The 22,555-nt window shown below is 43.4% G+C and overlaps 1 protein-coding gene across 2 annotated transcripts in view; it reads right to left on the bottom strand.

Moving 5' to 3' along the window:
* Window positions 1-22,555, bottom strand: part of ky (kyphoscoliosis peptidase) — a 68,576-nt gene that overhangs the window by 31,950 nt on the left and 14,071 nt on the right. For both annotated transcript variants that reach the window (XM_033031667.1, XM_033031668.1), the window contains exons 5-8: window positions 20,687-20,743; window positions 15,530-15,586; window positions 9,074-9,130; window positions 1,610-1,666 (exon numbers count right to left, since the gene is read on the bottom strand). In XM_033031667.1, coding sequence (XP_032887558.1) covers window positions 1,610-1,666; window positions 9,074-9,130; window positions 15,530-15,586; window positions 20,687-20,743 — 228 coding nt within the window. The remainder of the gene's footprint in view (window positions 1-1,609; window positions 1,667-9,073; window positions 9,131-15,529; window positions 15,587-20,686; window positions 20,744-22,555) is intronic.

Raw genomic sequence — 22,555 nt, 5'->3', positions numbered from 1 at the left:
AACCTCACATGTATCTACATTATACTGCATCTGCCATGTCATGTATCAGACTGTGATGGTGCTCAGAGATGGTGACAAACTTAAAGAAGCAAGGGTGCTATGATGTAGCCTTCAGTGTGGTAATCCAGAAGGATGTCACACCTACACTGGGATGTGTTACAGCCTGTGAAACTGATAAAGATAGACATGGTTAGATTTAGAAGATTGCCTCAATACAGGTCACTAATTCCTTTTTGCAAATGACAGGTGAATATGCAGACATTGTTTTCGGATGAGAGAAACTACCTGTGCAAAATAGTGCAGGGGAGATCACACTGCTTCAGAGAGATGGGCAGGATGAAGTCTAGAAATGACTTGACACTCACCACACGCAGACCATGTGATATGCAAAAGAAGAGAACATCCCAGGAATAAGCAGCACTTCAGGACAAGCTCCCAGGGGTACCAGAGAATGCACTACTAATCCTACAAGTGTGAACACCACAGCTGAGTATCAGGTCCCAGAGGAAGTTAGGACCAGGTCATGAGGAATTGTTTGCTGGCCCAAGCCACTGGAAGACATCAAGCCAAAGGAAAAAGTTGTTGTGGATGTTTTATCTTCTGTTTTTCATTGTTAAAGAGAATTCTAACATGCGGTAATAGTTGTAGTGGCTTGCTGAACCCCTTAGGGTTGTGAGGTGATTGGCTGCTGTCCATTTTGTGGCAACAATATCTGTGTGGAAAGTTCTAGAGAGTCTGTCACTCTCATTGTCAACAGGCACAGAAAGAAGTGCAGTCACGTTGATTTAAACGTCTACCTCAATCAATAAGGTCCCTGTCGTGTTATTTTTAATTATGAACAATTTTCCAATATCTTATACCTCAATCATACTTTAAAAGCAACTGGATTCCCATAAAAGAATGCAACAAGAAGTAGACGTGTTAGTTCTTGTTCGGCTGCCACAGACTCATTAAGCCAAACGCCCTCTTTATGTGCCTGTAACGTCAATGCACCCACACATTTATGGTCAGTGATCCATCATGGCTGATCCAGTATTCAATTAAATATTGGCTGATCAATGTTTCAATTCCATGGTTCCATGACCCTTAACTAACAACATTCCAAACAATCTTAGTTTTGGGATTTTCCACAGGCTTTTTTCTGCAGCTTTTGGGAGGCAAGTGTTCCAGATTTCCCCACTCATGCTGTGCATAACATTACCTGAAAACCATCTTCAATGCTCAGGCTCTAATTCTAATTTCACACCGCTTGTGTTAGACCCCCCCCCACTTGGAGAGTCATAACTGCCACTGTTACACCTGGCCCGAAACCCTTTATCACCTTAATACATTTAATCACCTCGTAATTGTCAGTACAACTCTATGCAACCTAGCTTGCTAGTTAACCCTTTAAACCGTGTTATAATGTTGGCAAATCTCTGCTCCACTTCTTGCAGTTCATCTAATCTGAGCTATTCTGGTATTCAGTAAAGAACACAGTAATGCAGGATGGGTCTAACTAAATCTAAAAGCAAAATCAACATTATTGCTTGGTTGGCAATAAGGGAATTCATTTGCATACTTAAATAAGCCCAATGCATGAAATGTATGACAACTAAATATATCAAACCTTTTTTGTCCTTGGATTCCAGGGAAGGTTCAGACACTTTATCTGCTGTTTTGCTACCTGTGGAGAATTTGCATCATCATCAAGTTTTCTATTCTTCTTAAGTAAAACTAATAATATTTATAAATAAATGTTACATGCAGACATATCTTTGTTTAGTTTAGTTTAGAGAAACAGGCCCTTCAGCTACCGAGTCTGCGCTGACCAGTGATCCCCGCACACTAACACTATCCTACGAACACTAGGGGAAATGTACAATTATACCAAGCCAATGAATCTACTAACCAGAGGAAACCAGAGCTCCCGGAGAAAACCCACGCAGCTCACAGGGGGAACGTACAAACTCCATACAGACAGCACCCGCACTCAGGATCAAAAAACCTAGTCTCAGGTGCTGTGACCCAGCAACTCTACCACTGTGCCGCCGTCCGCCCTAAAGGCAGATGTGTATTACTATTGGAGAAAGATAAATTCCAACAGCATCTGATGTTCATTCCAAGGAGGATTCAGGGAGAGCCAGACAACTGGATGGAAAATTGACTTTATGGAAGTAAGCAGACGGCGATGGTGAACTGGAGGCTGGTGACTAATAGTGAGCCTCAAGTATCGCTGTTGGGCCCCCATTGCTGCTTATGGTTTATTTCAATGATTTAGATGAGAATAAACAAGGTATGATTATTAAGTTTGCAGATGACACCGAAACAGGTGGTATGGTAGATAGCAAAGATCAAATATTACAGAAGCATGTTCATCATTGGGCATTGGATGAGGTTTAGCTAATGGAGTTTAATCTGGATAAGTGCAAGGTGTTGCATTTTGGGAAGGTAATCAGAGCAGGACCTTCACATCAAATGGCAAGTGTCAAGAGAGTGTTGTAGAGCAGAGGGATATCGGGGTGCAAGTACATAGTTCCTTGATAATGCCGTCACAGGTCGATAAGGTGGTCAAGAAGGCTTTTGGCACATTGGCCTTCATCAGTCAGAGTATTAAGGACAAAAGTTGGAATGTTACTATGTTACAGTTATACAAGACGTTGGTGAAGATTTTAGAGTATTGTGTTCAGTTTAGGTCACCTTGCTATAGAAAAGTCTGAAGAAGGATCTCAACCCGAAACGTCTCCTATTCCTTTTCTCCAGAGACGCTGTCTGACCCGCTGATTTACTCCATCTTTTTGTGTCTATCTATATCTAAATATGTTGTTAAGCTGGAAAGATCGCAGAGTACATTTATGAGAATGTTGCCAGGATTGAAGGCTTGAGCTACAGGGAGAGGTTGGGCAAGCTAGGACTTTGTTCCTTGGAGCGCAGGATGATGAGGGGTGATCTTATAGAGGTGCATAAGATTATGAGGGGAATAGATAGGGTACTATAACAGCACTTAAAAGTCATTTGGCCAAGTACATGGATAGGAAAGGTTTAGAGGGATATAAACTAAACATGGGATTAGTGTTGATGGAGCATCTTGGTTAGCATGAACAGTTTGGGCCAACTGGCTTGTTTCGGGTAGGCCATTTAGGACTGAGATAAGGAAAAACTTTTTCACCCAGAGAGTTGTGAATCTGGAATTCTCAGCCACAGAAGGCAGTAGAGGCCAATTCACTGGATGTTTTCAAGAGAGAGCTAGATTTAGCTGTAGGAATCAAGGGATATGGGGAAAAAACAGGAACAGGGCACTGATTTTAGATGATCAGCCATGATCATGTTGAATGGTGGTGCTGGCTCGAAGGACCGAATGGCCTACTTCTGGACCTATTTTTCTATGTTTCTAGGTTTCTATGCCATATGACACTTTGACTGTCATTAACATCTCTGGTCCACCCTAAGTGTCAGCCAAGGCTCAGTGCTGGCACTCTCCTCACTGATTCAGAATTAACAGGAACAGACATAACTTTGGGCCACAATGTCCATGCCAAACATGATGACAAGTTAACTAATCACCTCTGCTTGCACAGGATCCATATCCCTTCATTCCCTGCATAACTATGTGTCTATCTAAAAACTTTGTAAACGTCACCATTGTATCCACCACCACCACCCCTGGCAGTGTGTCCCATGTACCCACCACTCGGTATAAAACACTTGCCATCAATCTGAAGAAGGGTTTTGACCCGAAACATCGTCTATTTCCTTCGCTCCCCAGATGCTGCCTCCCCCGCTGAGTTTCTCCAGCATTTTTGTCAAGCTGCCATTTACATCTCCTTTAAACTTTCATCCTTTGAACTTATGCCCTTTAGTCGATTACATTTTCTCCCCGGGACATATGTTCTGACTGTATCCACTATCTATGCTTCTCATCATTTCATATATTTCTATCAAGTCTCCCCTCAACCTCTGATGCTTCAGAGAAAATAATCTAAATTTGTCCAACCTTTTGGTTCTGCAACTAAGGTCAGTCTGGGCAAAGATAACAGATGTTGGATGCAAGGGAGGCACAGTGGCACAGCGGTAGAGTTGCTGCCTTACAACATTGACAGCGTCGGAGACCCGGGTTCCATCCTGACTACGGGTGCTGTCTGTGCGGAGATTGTACATTCTCCCCGTGATCGTGTGGGTTTTCTCAGACCTTCGTTTTCCTCCCACACTCCAAAGACAAACAGGCTTGTAAGTTAATTGGCTTGGTATAAATGTAAATTGTCCCGAGTGTGTGTTGGATAGTGTTAATGTGTGAGGATTACTGGTCAGTGCGAACTTGGTGGGCTGAAGGGCATTTTTCTGCGCTGTATCTCTAAACTAAACTAAACTAAAAGCTAAAGCGAGCCGACTAATGCTCCAAAGTTTATAGGATCTCACAGCATGAAAACAACCCACCATCGAGCGCCCATTTACTCCAATCCTACCATAATCCTTTAGTGTGAAGAAGGGTCCCACCCCAAAATATTGTCAGTCTACTTCCCCCACAGATTTTGCCTGTTGAGCAAACTAAGTTCCTCCAACAGTTTATCTCTTGCTCCAGGATCTGCAATCTCTTCTGTCTCCTCTCCATAAATTCATAGTAATACAGTGTGGAAACAGGCCCTTTTGCCCAACTTGCCCTCAACATCCCATACCTCCGCTCTTGCTTCCCCTCCCCCAATCGCAACAGAGACAGAGTCCTCACAGTCCTCACCTTTCACCCCATCAGCCATCGAATACAGAACATAATCCTCCGACATTTTTACCTCCTGTAAAGGGATCCCACCGGTAGACTAATATTCCCATCTCCATCCCTTTCTGCTTTCCGCAGAGGCCATCCCCTCCTCAACTCCCTGGTTCACTCATCCCTTCCCACCCAAACCACCCCCTCCCAAGGCACTTTCCCCTGCAACCACAGGAGATACATCACCTGTCCCTATACCTTCTCCCTCGACTCCATCTAAGGACCTCGACAGTCCTTTCAGGTGAGGCAGAGGTTCACTTGCACCTCCTCCAACCTCATCTACTGTATCCGTTGTTCTCAGTGTGGACTCTTATATATCGGCAAGACCAAGCGCAAACTGGGCGATCATTTCGTTGAACACCTATGCTCAGTCCGCCTTGGCCTACCTGTTTGCCCGGTTACATGGCTTCCCATTCCCACACTGACCTTTCTGTCCTGGGCCTCCTCCACTGTCAGTGATGCCACGTGGAAATTGGAGGAACAGCACCTGATATTTTGCTTGGGCAGCTTACAACCCAGCGGTCACAAATATTGATTTCTCTAATTTCAGGTAGTCCCTGCATTCTCTCTCTCTGCCCCTCCCCCATCCTAGTTGTGCAGCTGGTTCCACTGTTCGCATCCATATATCCCTTCGTTATCACCTCTTGCGCAGCCACCAATGGACCATTGTGGGCTCCACCTTTCCCTGGTCATCGGTGCCGGCTCTGATTTACTCTGAACCTTTTCATGCCTCTAGTTTCCTTCTCCCCTGACTCTCAGTCTGATGAAGGGTCTCGAACCGAAACATCACAGGTTCCTTTTCTCAAGGGATGCTCCCTGACCCACTGAGTTACTCCAGCATTTGTGTCTGCCTTCTTTACCAATCTGTCTACTGGTGTTGCTACTTTCTGTGAGCCATCGATCCCACGATACCTCAATGCTGTTAAGGGTCTTGTCATGTATATTTTTGTCTTATATTTGATCTCCCCAAATCATCTCTTTACCCTTTGAATATAAGTGGATAGAGAACTGGCTAGCAAACAGGAAGCAAACAGAAAGCAAAGAGTAGGAGTAAACGGGTCCTTTTCAGAATGGCAGGGAGTGACTAGTGGGGTACCGCAAGGCTCAGTGCTGGGACCCCAGCTATTTACAATATATATTAATGATTTGGATGAGGGAATTGAATGCAACATCTCCAAGTTTGCGGATGACACAAATCTGGGGGGCAGTGTTAGCTGTGAGGAGGATGCTAGGAGGCTGCAAGGTGACTTGGATAGGCTGGGTGAGTGGGCAAATGCATGGCAGATGCAGTATAATGTGGATAAATGTGAGGTTATCCACTTTGATGGCAAAAACAGGAAAGTAGACTATTATCTAAATGGTAGCTGATTAGGAAAAGGGGAGATGCAACGAGACCTGGGTGTCATGGTACACCAGTCATTGAAAGTAGGCATGCAGGTGCAGCAGGCAGTGAAAAAAGTGAATGGTATGTTAACATTCATAGCAAAAGGATTTGAGTATAGGAGCAGGGAGGTTCTACTGCAGTTGTACAGGGTATTGATGAGACCACACCTGGGGTATTGTGTACAGTTTTGGTCTCCAAATCTGAGGAAAGACATTATTGCCTTAGAGAGAGTACAGAGAAGGTTCACCAGACTGATTCCTGGGATGTCAGGACTTACATATGAAGAAAGACTGGATAGACTCGGCTTGTACTCGCTAGAATTTAGAAGATTGAGGGGGGGATCTTATAGAAACTTACAAAATTCTTAGGGGGTTGGACAGGCTAGATGCAGGAAGATTGTTCCCGATGTTGGGGAAGTCCAGGACAAGGGGTCACAGTTTAAGGATAAAGGGGAAATCCTTTAGGACCGAGATGAGAAAAACATTTTTCACACAGAGAGTGGTGAGTCTCTGGAACTCTCTGCCACAGAAGGTAGTTGAGGCCACTTCATTGGCTATATTTAAGAGGGAGTTAGATGTGGCCCTTGTGGCTAAAGGGACCAGGGGGTATGGAGAGAAGGCAGGTACAGGATACTGAGTTGGATGATCAGCCATGATTATATTGAATGGCGGTGCAGGCTCGAAGGGCCGAATGGCCTACTCCTGCACCTATTTTCTATGTTTCTATGTTTCAGGTGACCAACTAGTCACAGAATCTTCATGTTCTCTCCTTGCTTTATTTTGTGCACATAGTTTTAATCTCAGAGGTGACATTGGAATACAAATTGACTAGTGCAGTCATGGTGTGCCACCGTTCTGTCTCGATCAGATTCTGTGGGGAAAGCTGTAAACTAATCTTGATTTCATTCTTGGATTGCCACATCTCATTTGTTTTCACTGCACCACTCTTATCCATGGATATTCTGTCTGCTGAGTATGTGTTCTGTGTTGTACATACTGACAGCATTCTTCCACGTTGTAATCACTCATTTATATGTATTTCCACTTCCACTCAATCCACAGGGTTGACGATGCTGCCAGTTATCTGCTACTTTAATTCTCCGTCCCACAGTGTTTCAGACCTCTCTGCCTTTGGCCTCTGACTTTGTTCCAACAGAGCCCAACATAAGCTTGAGGAGCAACGTCTCAACTTATGACCAGATACGTCACAGCCCTCAGTGAGCTCAACAGTTTCCAATGTTCAGTCATTACAGCTTTGTCCAGTTTTCAATATCCAGGACTTCTTTCTACTCTTCTGGTGTTTCAGATTTCACTCATGACCCATTCACAGCTCCCCGAGACACACCTTTACTCCACTCTTTCAGCCAACACTGTCGCCACTATTCCCTCCTGCTCTATGCCTTCAACTTGAAATACAGTTTCTCTCTTTTTCTGCTTCCATATCTTTCCCTTTGTTGTTCTAACCCCATCAGTTCAGTTAAAGAGTGGCACGGTGGCGCAGTGGTAGAGTTGCTGCCTTACAGCGCTATAGATCCGGGTTCGATCCTGACTACGGCTGCTGTCAGTATGGACTTTGTACATTCTCCCCGTGACCTACATCCATTTTTTCCAGGAAGCTACGGTTTCCTCCCACACTCCAATGACGTTCAGGTTTGTAAGTTATTGGCTTGGCATAAATGTAAATTGTCCCACGTGTGTGTTGGATAGTGTTAGTGTGCGAGGATCGCTGGTTGGCGCAGACTCGGTGGGCCGAAGGGCCTGTTTTCCCGCTGTATCTCTAAACTAAACTAAAAACTAAGCTAAAGTAACGTCTCAGATCATTGCCTGAACTACAAAATAACTCTTGGCCACTTCTATTGCAAACAGAAAAGCTCAAGTTTTTGAGACCATTCCTCATGTCCCCTGTAAGTGAGGTGGGGATGTAATGGGGGAGGTGCGGGTGGTGAGGTGAGTGTTGGTCAGAGATTGTAATAGTTAATATGGCATAATATGAGCAGCAAACTCAACCTTTGAATCATAGTGGCAACCAAGGCATCCTGACTAGCATAACAGTGGAAGGCCCATTATCATCTCTATCACTCTAGGTCACTGTTGTAAATTTGCCCTTCACTCCTTAGTCCAACTGCAGATGCTACCTATGATACCACTGTGCTCCCTCTGCACTGCTCCTTTTGTTCTTCTGTAAACCTGTTTGATCCGTTCACTCATGATTGAGACTGTTAGATGTTAGTCTTGGAGTCATAGTGATACCGTGTTGAAACAGGCCTTTCGGCCCAATTTGCCCACATCGGCCTACACTAGTCCCACCTGCTGACGTTTGGTCTGTATCCCACCTTCTTGTCCTATCCATGCACCTGTCTAACTGCTTCTTAAACGTTGGGATAGTTCCAGCCTCAACTACCCTCCTCTGGCAGCTTGTTCCATACACCCACCACCCTTTGTGTGAAAATGTTACCGCTCAGATTCCTATTAAACCTTTTCCCCTTCACCTTAAACCTATGTCCTCTGGTCCTCGATTCACATGCTCTGAGCAAGAGACTGTGCATCTACCTGATCTATTTCTCTTATGATTTTGTACACCTCTATAAGATCATCCTCATCCTCCTGCGCTCCAGGGAATAGAGTCCCAGCCTACTCAACCTCTCCCTGCAGCTCAGACCCTCTAGTCCTGGCAACATCCTCGTAAATCTTCTCTGTACCCTTTCCAGCTCAACAACATCTTTCCTATACACATGGTGCCCAGAACGGAACACAATACTCTGAATGTTGCTCTGTACTATTTGTAACTAACCCATGTGATATATTGGGGATTTTTGCCTAAACAGGTAGATAGCTTACAGGATACCCCGGGCTTTGATCAGACTGAACTCAAACAAGGGACGTAAGGGACTATTACTTGCAACTAGTCAAAACTGCAAAGACACAGGAATCAAATGTAATGTAGCAAACCTGCATCTTCACTTTTAAGTGATTTCTTCTCTGCATTTGATGGGGATGGTTGTTTGTCTGTGAATGAATAATTAATTCCAATTCAGAAAATTTAAAAAATATAGACCTACTTACAGCAGGAATGCTTAGCATCTCCATCATACTAATTGAAGCATTGCTATAGACATTCTGACTTACATTCAATGCCCCTAGCAATGAGGCTTTCTTTACCACCCTATCCGCTGGTGCTGCCACCTTCAGTGAGCAATGAACTTAGATTCCAAGATGCGTCGCATTGCAAAGCTGTTAAGGGTTTTGCCATTAACCGTATACTCTCCCCATACATTCAAATCTTTAAGTGCACAACCTTACACATGCATGGGTTAAACTCCATCTGCCGATTCTCCACCCATTTCTGCAGCTGATCTATATCCCACTGTATCCTCTGACAGCATTCTCAATGTCCACAACTCTTCCAATTTATGATGTTGTCAGCAAACTTACCAACCCGCCTACATTTACATCCAAGTCATTTATGTATATACAGTGGCTTGCAAAAGTTTTCATACCCCTTGAACTTTTCCACATTTTGTCACGTTACAACCACAAACGTAAATGTATTTTATTGGGATTTTATGTGATAGACCAACACAAAGTGGTGCATAATTGTGAAGTGGAAGGAAAAAGATACATGGTTTAAAAAAAAATTTACAAATAAAAAACTGAAAAGTGTTGCGTGCAAAAGTATTCAGCCCCCCGAGTCAATACTTTGTAGAACCACCTTTCGCTGCAATTACAGCTGCAAGTCTTTTGGGGTATGTCTCTACCAGCTTTGCACATCTAGAGACTGAAATTTTTTCCCATTCTTCTTTGCAAAATAGCTCAAGCTCAGTCAGATTGGATGGTGAGCGTCTGTGAACAGCAATTTTCAAGTCTTGCCAGAGATTCTCAATTGGATTTAGGTCTGGACTTTGACTGGGCCATTCTAACACATGAATATGCTTTGATCTCTAGCTGGGTGGTTTAGCGCTCCCTAACTTTATGTACTATAATTGGGCAGTAAATATTAAAAATATGATTCACCTGCTGGACAATTCTGCCCAGCAGGTGGACTGGATTGTAATGGAGAGAGAGGACTGCTCTCCGTGTAATATAGGAGCGACTCTCCTTTCACCAATGAATCTGAATAACAAAAATTACAATAGAAATCCAATCATACATAGTGCAATTAGAACTTGGAAACAAATAAAACAGAATCTAAAATTAAGAAATCTATCTCTTTTAATGCCAATAGTCAATAATCCGTCGTTTAAACCTTCTACATAGATAAATCATTTACACAATGGGAAAGAATAGGAATTAAAACGTTCGGAGACTTGTATGAATTTGGAAAATTACTATTATTTCAACAATTACAACTGAAATATAATTAGAGAAATAATCAATATTTTAAATATCTTCAATTGTGTGACTATCTGAAAAAATACACAAAAGACTATCATAACATGCCTCCAGACTTACTGGTCGAAGCAATGAAGACAAAGGCCGAATCAGCAAACCTAATATCATACTTATACAACACTATTTTAAATATAGAAATACCTACAACTGATGGTATTAGAAGAGACTGGGAACAAGAACTAGCTATAAAAATTTCAAAAGAGAGCTGGGATAAACACTTACTATATGTGCATAAATGCTCGATCAACGTACGACATACTCTAATTCAATTCAAAACATTACATAGACTATACTATTCAAAAACAAAAATAAATAAACTTTTCCCTAACGTCTCACCCATTTGTGATAAATGTAAGTCTCATGAAGCTACCATAGCGCACTCTTTTGTTTTTTTGTATAAAAATCCAAAAATTCTGGAACGAAATATTTGAAATCTTCACAAAACTATTTAAAATAAAACTCATACCAAAAGCAGAATGGATTATTTTTGGAATAACGGAAGGCAGCCCTGAACTAAATGTGTTTCAAAAGAATTTACTTAATTACGGGCTAATAATGGGAAAAAAGCTTATACTCAAATTCTGGAAAAATGCTCCTATACCAACAATAAAAATGTGGATTTCAAACGTGTTCGAAACATTACACCTGGAAGAGATTAGACTCCTCCTAGCAGGCAAAGCAGACCACTTCCAAAAGACGTGGTCTGCATTTATGGACTTATTACAAGCATAAGGTGCAATAGTAATTTAAAAAATAAATGGTGCCAGGATCTGGTAATGGGGGGTGAAAAATATGGCTGGTATATCCCTTTTTGCGGAGTTTAAAAAAAAATAATAGTGCGATTGTTTCTCTTTTTCTTTCTTTCTTTTCTAGGGTCTATTTCTTAACTTTCAATCAATCAATCAATCAACCTTTATTATCATCTTGCAAGCAACAGTTGTACAGTGCAAAATGAAAAGACGTTTCCCAGGGAATAGCGGAGCATCGCACATGAAATTTAAAAAATTTCACACATAATACTAAAAACAATCCAGTCCCTGATGGAACAGTATAAATAGTTAAAAGCAGGTAAAACACAACGTTAAAATACAATAAACCAATCATAAAATGTCCAGGGCAGCTGATTTGAGTGGCCAGTGCCAGTTATTAAAGTGGCCAGTGCCAGTTATTAAAGTGGCCAGTGCCAGTTATTAAAGTGTCCGTGCCAGCCGCAGAATCAAGTGACTGTGAGTACAGAGTGACTGTTTAGCAGCCTCACAGCCTGTGGTATGAAGCTGTTTAGCAGTCTTGTAGTCCGGACTTTGATGCTTCGATATCTCTTGCCTGATGGCAGGAGATCCGGTGTATGTGGAGGGGGTGCAGTTTGTCCTTAGCAATTCTCTGAGCTTTTTTCAGACAGCGGCTCTGGAACAGTTCTTGTACCGAGGGTAGGGAGATGCCAATGATCCTCTCTGCTCCCCTCACTACCCTTTGCAGAGCCTTCCTGTCCGAGCAGTTGCAGGTGGAGTACCACGTATTTATGCAGTACATGAGTACAGACTCCACCGTACCCCTGTAGAAAGTCCTGAGGATGTTGGTGGGGAGTGCAGGAAGTGCAGTCGCTGATGGGCCCGCTTGACGGTCCCAGTGGTGTTCCTGGACCAGGTGAGGCTGTCTGTAATTTGCACACCGAGGAACATTATGCTCTCCACTCTCTCCACTGTAGTGCCACTGATGTTGAGGGGTATATGCTTTGGCTGCGCCCTCCTGAAGTCGACAACCATCTCCTTCGTTTTGTCGACATTTAATTCTAGATTATTTTTGTCGCACCAGTCCACTAGTTGTTTTACTTCCTCCCTGTACATTGATTCGTCATCTCCGCTGATGAGTCCCACCACTGTTGTGTCATCCGCACATTTTATGATCTTCTCTAACTCCTTTTCTAATGGGCTCTCTTTTCCCAACACTTTCCTGCACTTTCACGACTCTTTCTCACTTTCCTTACTTCTTTTATTTCTATCTTTTTTAAAGTTCAAAAATGAAGGGGTAAAACAAATGTAATGAGATATATGTGGTGTGTATTACTGCAACTTAATGTACTTCTAATAAAAAAGAAAAAAAAGAAAAAAAAAAAAGAATATGCTTTGATCTAAACCATTCCATTGTAGCTCTGGCTGTATGTTTAGGGTCGTTGTCCTGCTGGAAGGTGAACCTCCGCCCCAGTCTCAAGTCTTTTGCAGACTGTAACAGGTTTTCTTCCAAGATTGCCCTGTATTTGGCTCCATCCATCTTCCCATCAACTCTGACCAGCTTCCCTGTCCCTGCTGAAGAAAAGCATCTCCACAGCATGATGCTGCCACCACCATGTTTCGCAGTGGGGATGGTGTGTTCAGGGTGATGTGCAGTGTTAGTTTTCTGCCACACATAGCGTTTTGCATTTAGGCCAAAAACTTCAATTTTGGTCTCATCTGACCAGAGCACCTTCCTCCACATGTTTGCTGTGTCCCCCACATGGCTTGTGGCAAACTGCAAACGGGACTTCTTATGGCTTTTTTTCAACAATGGCTTTCTTCTTGCCACTCTTCCATAAAGGCCCGATTTGTGGAGTGCACGACTAATAGTTGTCCTGTGGACAGATTCTCCCACCTGAGCTGTGGATCTCTGCAGCTCCTCCAGAGTTACCATGGGCCTCTTGGCTGCTTCTCTGATCAATGCTCTCCTTGCCCGGCCTGTCAGTTTAGGTGGACGGCCATGTCTTGGTAGGTTTGCAGTTGTGCCATACTCTTTCCATTTTCGGATGATGGATTGAACAGTGCTCCGTGAGATGTTCAAAGCTTGGGATATTTTTTTTTATAACCTAACCCTGCTTTAAACTTCTCCACAACTTTATCCCTGACCTGTCTGGTGTGTTCCTTGGGCTTCATGATGCTGTTTGTTCACTAATGTTCTCTAACAAACCTCTGAGGCCTTCACAGAACAGCTGTATTTATACTGAGATTAGATTACACACAAGTGGACTCTATTTACTAATTAGGTGACTTCTGAAGGCAATTGGTTGCACTGGATTTTATTTAGGGGTAGCAGAGTAAAGGGGGCTGAATACTTTTGCACGCCACACTTTTCAGTTTTTTATTTCTAAAAACATTTGAAAACCATGTATCATTTTCCTTCCACTTCACAATTATGCGCCACTTTGTGTTGGTCTATCACATAAAATCCCAATAAAATACATTTACGTTTGTGGTTGTAACGTGACAAAATGTGGAAAAGTTCAAGGGGTATGAAAACTTTTGCAAGCCACTGTATATCACAGAGATTCCAGCAAAGATCCCTGCAGAACTCCACTGGTCACGGACCTTGAGCCATAATATCTACCTTCCATCACACCCTCTGTCTTCTATGAATAAGCCAGTTCTGAATCCATACAATCAAGTCATCAGGAATCCCGTACATCTTAATCCTCTGGATATGCCTGCCATGAAGCACGTTATCAAATGTCTCACTAAAATCCATGTTTACAACATTCACACTCTACCTTTATCAATCTCCTTTGTCGCTCCTCAAAAAACTCAATCAAGTTATTAGACTCTAAAATCTTTGCAACCTCTGAAGTCGGGCAATAGTTTCCTCTCTTTTGCATCACTCCCTTCTTGAACAGTGGAGTAACATTTGCAATTTTCCGGTGCTCGAGGACCACTCCCGACTCCAGTGAGCCTTTGTACAGTTTCTCTATCGCCAGTTGGCTATTGGGAGGCTATGGTACAATACTGCTAGTGATTTCACTTTTCTTATTGGTGAGTTCTACCATATTGCCTCAGTGGACGAACCGTCCAGTCCTCCCAGATTAGTAAAGCAACTCCACGCACTTTTTTTTAACCTTCCTCTCTTTGTCTGAAACATCAAAACCTTGGAATATGGAACTGCTAGTGGTTCTTGCAGCACCATAAGTCCAAGTACTGATCCAGGCTCTAAGTTCATCTGCTTTACCCACAATACTCCATGCATTGCAATAAACACATTTCAGCCCATCAGTTTCAATACTTCCTACCTGCCTTTCCTTTCAGACTTATGGTTATAACCTCCACCTTCCCAAAGTTCCTTCAATATGCTGACTTTCTACTCTGATGTTCACTTACAGGACGATAGACACAAAATGCTGGAGTAGCTCAGCATACCAGGCAGCCTTTCTGAAGAAATGAAACAGTTGACGTTTTGGGTCCGAACCCTTCTTCAGACCTGACCCGAAACGTCACCTGTTCTTTCGGGTTGGGTTTGAAGAAGGGTTCTGACCCGAAACATCACATGCTTATTTTCTTCAGAGATGCTGCCTGACCCGCTGAGTTTCTCCGGCTTTTTTATCTTCGGTATAAACCAGCATCAGCAGTTCCTTCCTAACCACTTCCAGGAAGCTGCATACATTCCGACTCACTCCCATATAGCAATGTACAAATTGACACACTCCCAAACAGCAGTGTAGAAATTGACTCATTGCAAATAGTAATGTTTATACAGACACACTCGCATATAGGAGTGTGAAAAGTGACACACTCACAGAGAGAGTGTACAAACTGATACACTGCCAGGTAGCACTTTGATAACTGCCATACCAGCTTCCAGAGTACAAACTGACATACTCCCAGAGACAAGTATGCAAATTGAGACACTCACAGATAGCAGTGTATAAACTGACTCTCACAGATAGGAGTGTGCAAATTGGCACACTCATAGTCAGCAGTGTACTGACTGACGCACTTGCAGATAGCAGTGTACAAATAGACCTACTCCCACATAGCCGTATGCAAAGTGACACACTCGCACATAGCAGTGCACAAACTACCACACTCCCAGGGAGCAGTGTACAAGCTGACCCATTAGCAGAGAGCAGTATACAAATTGACAGACTACAGTGGAACAATGCAAACACCATATCTCTGGCATTCCAGATATGCTTTCAAGAACGTTGCTCATAACACCAAATTCCATTGCTATTGCTCAGACTTGTGAAGGAGTATAAGGTGAGCACACGCTTGCACCAACCTGCTTTGTTCACTTGTTCCGAGACACCCTCATCTTCTGGTGTAAAAATATCTTCTCCTGTGAACGAGATATTTATACAACTTTAGAATTTGCGCTGAGCAATTCTGTGTCTTGTACTTGAGGAGAAGGTTCGTTAATTTTAATACAATTCAAAGTCGGCGGTCTTGAGCTACCATCTACCTCATTGCAGACCCTCGGACAATCTTCAATTGGACTGGACTTTATCTTGCACTAAATGTTATTCCCTTTATCCTGTATCTGTACACTGTGGATGGCTTGATTGGAATCACGGATAGTCTTTCCGCTTGGCTTGCAACAAAAGCTTTTCACTGTACCTCGGTACATGTGACCATAAACTAAACCAAATCCTGGGGAGACCGTGGAAATAATGAAATACATCCATGTTTAGTTAGTTTCATTTAGTTTGGAGATACAGCATGAAAACAGGCCCTTTGGTCCACTGAGTCCTCACCAAAGATCAATCATCCATTTACACTACAGGCGGAAACTATAACAACATTTAAAAGACATTTGAACAGGTACATGGATAGGAAAGGTTTCGAGGATTATGTGCCAAATGCATGCAGGTGGGACTAGTACCTACACTAGTGTGACTTGGGGCATCTTAGTCGGCACAGGCAAGCTGGGCTGAAGGGCCTGTTTCCATGCTGTATGGCTTAATGTGAGACCCTGGTGCATACCACCACTCCTTTGTAAGTTCTGGTCTTTGTATGAATACGGACTCATTGCTGTGATGCATTGTGAATGCAGGCAGATTCCCAGTTGGTCAATAGCCCGGTCGTGAATGTCCTGTTGGATTCAGTATTCAGTATTCAGTATTTACTTTAATGTCATTTTAACTGAGTACTTACATACACAGATGAAACAAAAAAAATGTTTCTCAATCAGTTCCCATCAGTGCGGTTAATAAAAACAGAATAAATACATATAGCTTTAAAAATTAAAAATAGGCCTAAAAATTGAAATATAAACAGGCATTCAGACCAAACAGTGCCTTTGCTTTGACAGGTGCCTAGCTGTCAAAGTATGGGAGAGGTTAGATGTGTTGGTGTATGTATCATTCACCCCACAGTATCATTGACAATCTTGGCACAAACATGAACAAATAAGCATAGTTCTAATGGTGAGGTGTGGTTGTCAGTTCTTGGCATTAAATAAGTATTTGGAACCAAACAGCTCTGGATGGGAACGTGGGAAAAGGAGTGAGCTGTTTAACTCCTTTGACAGTCCATGGATGGTCTCTGCATTTATTCCACATGCTTGCTTTTCCCCCACATCCCTGAATGTCTTTGGCTCGGAGGTCATATCATATTCATAGCAAAAGGATTTGAGTATAGGAGCAGGGAGGTTCTACTGCAGTTGTACAGGGTCTTGGTGGGACCACACCTGGAGTATTGCGTACAGTTTTGGTCTTCTAATCTGAGGAAGGACATTCTTGCCATGGAGGGAGTACAGAGAAGGTTCACCAGACTGATTCCTGGGATGTCGGGACTTTCATATGAAGAAAGACTGGATAGACTCGGTTTGTACTCGCTAGAATTTAGAAGATTGAGGGGGGATCTTATAGAAACTTACAAAATTCTTAAGGGGTTGGACAGGCTAGATGCAGGAAGATTGTTCCCGATCCAGAACAAGGGGTCACAGTTTAAGGATAAGAGGAAATCTTTTAGGACCGAGATGAGGAAAACATTTTTCACACAGAGAGTGGTGAATCTCTGGAATTCTCTGCCACAGGAGGTAGTTGAGGCCAGTTCATTGGCTATATTTAAGAGGGAGTTAGATGTGGCCCTTGTGGCTAAAGGGATCAGGGGGTATGGAGAGAAGGCAGGTACAGGATACTGAGTTGGATGATCAGCCATGATCATATTGAATGGTGCAGGCTCGAAGGGCCGAATGGCCTACTCCTGCACCTATTTTCTATGTTTCTATGTTTCTATGTCTCCAATAAATATTTGGAACAGTGGCAGAAATAGTTTCTCTTGATATGATCCATCAGTTCCCTGAAAGTTACAATGTAAACTCTTAGTAACTTTCTAAATTCCAGTTGCGTGTAACAAAAGGAAAAAAAATGTTGATGATCTGATGAAGGGTCATTTTCATGAAATGTTGCTCTCCTCACTGCAGCTGCCTGAACTGCTGAGTGTTTCCAGAATTTTCTCTTTTGATTTCAAATTCCAAGGATCTGCAATTGTTTTCCTTCAATTTCGGTTTGTGTAATCTCACTTTCATAATTTATTCCTTGGGGACTAGGTATATTCTGGCAAATCAACCCTCCTGAACAGTGGTGGACTGGATCTAAAAATATTGGTTGCCAGGAGACAAAGGGGGCCCACCCACAACTACAATGCTATCATTTAACAGGGGCCCACTTGCCATCACTTGCTATCACTTCATCAGGGGCCCACTTGCCATCGGGCAAGTCAAGTCAAGTCACATTTATTTATATAGCACATTTAAAAAACAACTCTCGTTGGCCAAAGTGCTTTACATTTGTTATAAGAATAGTATAGACAAACAAACTACATACATATATACATATGCAGATGACACCCTGGCCAATCCGACACTGCTCCTGAACCACTATCTCCTCCCAAGGTGCAATGCCAGAGCTGTCGACAATCTTCAGAAGTGAGCATCATTTCTCTTCACATGTGTTCCTGCTTCCTGGACTTGAAGGCCACATTTCATCAACTCATTGTTTACTTGTTAAATCTTTTCATAAGATTTATAACAATCCATAAGACTCCAGGAATTCCTACAACAAATGCCTTTTCACCTTTGTCCACGATGAACTGACCATAGTTGCAACTATTTATATTGTATCTTCTTATGATACGAAGGAGGTAATTTTGTTTCATTGAATCGGTTGGCTCACAGGCCAATTTCGTTCCCCACCAAATTTCCCTGTAATGTATTCTCCCCATATTTCTGTCAACAATTCTGGGGGGATCCTCACATTAGGGGCAACTTACAATTAATCTACCAACCCTATTGTCTTTGAGCAAGATGGCTGCTCTACAACTCTGTGTTCAACGCCTGAAGGTAGAGTTTATTAAATAGTTGCACAAACCCACGAAGACCTGACGGGCCGCGGCCTTTAGGGGGAAGCTGCCGAGCCGGCCCCTGCTCATCCCCGACGACCAGAGACTGGAGAGAAGGGAGCCGGCAATGGCAGACATGAGGAGCAAGGCTAGTGGGAGCGGGAACCGGGGTCTGGCCTTCCGTGTCCTCAAGGTTGGATGCAGGAGGCGCCTCCAGGACACAAAGGTGGACGAGTGAGGAGAGGGATGTCGGTTCACTGGACAATCCAGGAAGGTGAAGGTTGGAGGCCCAGCAGCAGCCTGTGGCTGCCTGGATTGGGCGCCGCTCATAAGACCTAGACCTAAATTTTGAAAATGGCACCAAATCTTGGCACTTCTTGCATGTGGCCTCAGTGGACTAAGTCTGCATACTTTGCTAATTGCAGATTGTGCATGCATATGGCAATACTTTACTGAACTGTATGGAAAACAAACATTTCACTGACAATAAAGCACTGTTCACCATTGACCATTGATATATTGGAGCAAACAAGGACACCTTGCAAAATCCAAATGGTTTCACAGGGAAAATGTGCCAACTCTACACAACCAGCTCCAGGAGTGGGAATCAAATCCAGGTTTCTGTGAGGATCAGCTCTACTAGCTGCACTTATTCTCTCAACATTATCTTGCAATTTAGTGGTTCCATCTGCACCACTCACCAGTGCCGGCTCTCCCAGTGCCAACAGCAGAATTGGATAGGTAGTTTCTATCCCATCTTTCACATTTATCAGTATGGTAATTAATTGGAACTCGAATAAGGATCCAAGCGGGACCTCATCAGTAACATCCTGCCAATACCCAATTCATGATTCCTCCTGCTGCTCAACCAGTTTCCGTGCCAGGTCAATAATCCACCCTCAGTTCTGTGAGCTTCAACTTCAGCTTCCAATTTCTTCTGAAAGATTTTCTCAAAAGTTGTCAGGAAGCCCACAAAATAACATCAGAAATATTAAACATTAACCCATTCTACTACATTAATTAACAATATTGAAAATGTAACAAGGATTGTCAGGCATGATCTGCCCTTCACAAATCCACTAGTTGTCTCTGGCAACAGACATTGGGGTAATTCGACCATGTGGCCATAAGAAATAGGAGCAGAATTAGGCTATTTGGCCCATCGAGTCTACTGTGCCTTACTATCGAGGCTGCTCTATTTTTCCATCTGAACCCCATTCTCCTGCTTTCCCCCATAACCTTTGACACCCTTACTCCTCATCTACATTCTAAGGCTATGTCATTTTATTCTGAGGCTGGGCCCTACACCCCCACTACTGGAAACTCCCCTTTCACATTCATTCTATCTAGGCCTTTCATTATTCATTAGATCTCAATGAAATCCCCTCTTCATCCTTCTAAACACTAGTGCCCAGAGCCATTACAGGCTCCTCATATGTTAATCCAATCATCCCTGGGATCATTTTCCTAAACCATCTCTGGACTCTCTACAATGTCAGCACACCCTTCCTCAGATGTGGTGCCCAAAACTGCTCACAATATTCCAAATGTGGTCTGACCAGTGTCTACTTATAAAGCCTCAGCGTTACATCCTTGCTTTCAAATTCGAGTCCTCTTGAAATGGATGCTAGCATTGCCTTCCTTACCACCGGCTCAGCCTGCAAATTAATTTCTCCCCTTCACAATTTGCAACTTTTCTATCCTCAAGCTTTACAATTTTCAATTCTTCTGCCTTTTGGGCTCGCATCTATCTTTTTCTCTCTGATTTTTGTCCAACAATCTACCCTCATCTGTGTTCACCTATTACGGCCATGCTCTGTCCTGTTCTTCCTCGCTTTCAGCTTTTTTTCTTGCCCCCCCATCCCTTGCAATTAGTCTGAAGAAAGGTTCAAACTCAAAACGTCGCCAGTTCATGTTCGCCGGAGATGCTGCCTGACCCACTGAGTTACCCGCAATTGTTTAAATTATCTTCATGCTGACCCTGGACCACATTCTGCAATTCATGAAATGGTAAGTACATGGAATAATGAACACTTTGCCAAATGCCCCGGTCAGATGTGGAAAACTTGGAAGTTAAATGCTGAGCAGGACAAACCTTTCTGATCGGATTCGTCAAATGCTGATGCTTGTGGTTTCTTCTTAGAATGTTTTCCTGCAAGAGATTCCATCAGAGGCAAGTTGGAAACAGTGTGAGACAATACTGGGACACATTATGATTGTATCATTTTAAATAGATCGATGAAGGTGAAATGAACTCATGATGAAGTGTCGACCATTTCTCACTGTGTCAACTGAATAACAAAATACTGCTGTAAATATGAAATGAAAACAAAGACTGGCAAAAACACTCGGCAAGTCAGGCAGTGTCTGTGGAGAGAGTCACGAGGTCAGGTTGATGAGCTGATCTGACTTGGAGAAGTTTGCTTTAAGCGTGGAGAATGGATGTCTCTCTCCCTCTCAAACACGATCCCTCCACCTCTGTCCTCTTCAGCAACTTAGAAGATGTATTTTCTCAATTTGCCAGTCCTGTCCTAATAAATGGGCATTGACCTGGAACCTGAACTCTGTTTCTCTCTCCACAGATGCTGCCTGACTAGTTGACACATTAAAGTCATAGTAATAACTCACAGCACAGAATCAGGTTCTGCAGTCCATGCTGGCCGTTGAAAACCTATGAAAACTAAATCGACACTGATCCCACTTTTATTCTCCCCACATTCCCACCAACTCTTCCCAGATTCTACCACCCACCTCCACACTGGGCGGCCACTGATCGCCTATCCAGTGGACATATATCAGGGAAACAGAAGCACAAATCGGGTCTAGTGAGGCCACAACTGGCAGTGGGAGCACTCAATAGATAAAAGGTGATGTGTGGTCCCAGGTGGTGTGGAAGAACCTGGCTGATAACCTGGCAGCTGCTGCATTTTACACCAGCCAATTAACTGACTGATCCACACGTCTTTGGGCAGTGGCAGGAAACCAGACCAAAGGAAGCCCACACGGTCACAGGGAGAGTGTGCAAACTCCACACGGAGATCTGGATCAAACCCAGGTCCCTGGAGCCACGAGGCAGCAGCTCTACCTGTTGCATCTACTACATCATGCCAACTGTCTTCACTGATTTTGATAGAAAATTAATCTAGGTAACAGGGGGATGGATGTGTTTTGCTGAGCTAATTTCACACGCCGGGTGCAGACCAATTCCCGCCTCTCCGAGTGCAACTTGACAAGAGCCAAGTGTTGCCTGAGACAATGAAGTGGCTGTGACAGAGATAGCCAGCCCTTGCTGGATGGGCTTTAGAGAGCACTGAACTGGCTGGTTACATATCCCAGGAAACAGAAGCGGAAATCAGGTACAGTGAGGTTGTGGGAGTCAAATGAGAATTCAATAAACACTAGGTGAAGGGTTGCTTTAGATGGTGTGGCAGAGCCTGGGGAGAAAGATTGGGTGCTAAAGTGGCAGCTCTGCATTATAAAATAGTTACTCTGTACACTCTGGGAAAGTACAATGTGACCTCTGAGCTGGCTCCCTCTCAACGTGTTGTGGAGGAGGTGGATTCCATGTTCCACCCAGTGATGAAAGACATCATGGCAGTAGGGGTCAGTGATCGGGGGTCACTGTTAGGGTGAGAGTTAGGATCCTCGCACCATCTCACGAGCTTTAAACGATGAAGGGGAGAGGGAGTCAAGGGGGCAACATTTAGAAATGTGTGTAAGGCAGTGGCTGGGATTGTGTGGGTGGGGCTTGCTGAGGAGCTGATGAGCCAGTTGATCTGAAACCTGTCCCTTCCCAAGCCTATAATGTCACAGAATCATTGTCATACAACATAGAAACAGGTCCTTCAGCCCACCAAATACACGCTAACCATCGTGCTCAGCTACACTTACCACATTTACAAATAGTGAAGCTGATTCTGAAAGCCCAGCTGCCAAGTTACTGTGAGAAACATGTTTGTTTCAG

This window comes from Amblyraja radiata, chromosome 13 (genome assembly GCF_010909765.2).
Source record: "Amblyraja radiata isolate CabotCenter1 chromosome 13, sAmbRad1.1.pri, whole genome shotgun sequence".
Lineage (NCBI taxonomy): Eukaryota > Metazoa > Chordata > Chondrichthyes > Rajiformes > Rajidae > Amblyraja > Amblyraja radiata.
Note: the sequence above shows the minus strand (reverse complement) of the source record. Positions and strands in the feature narration are given on the sequence as shown.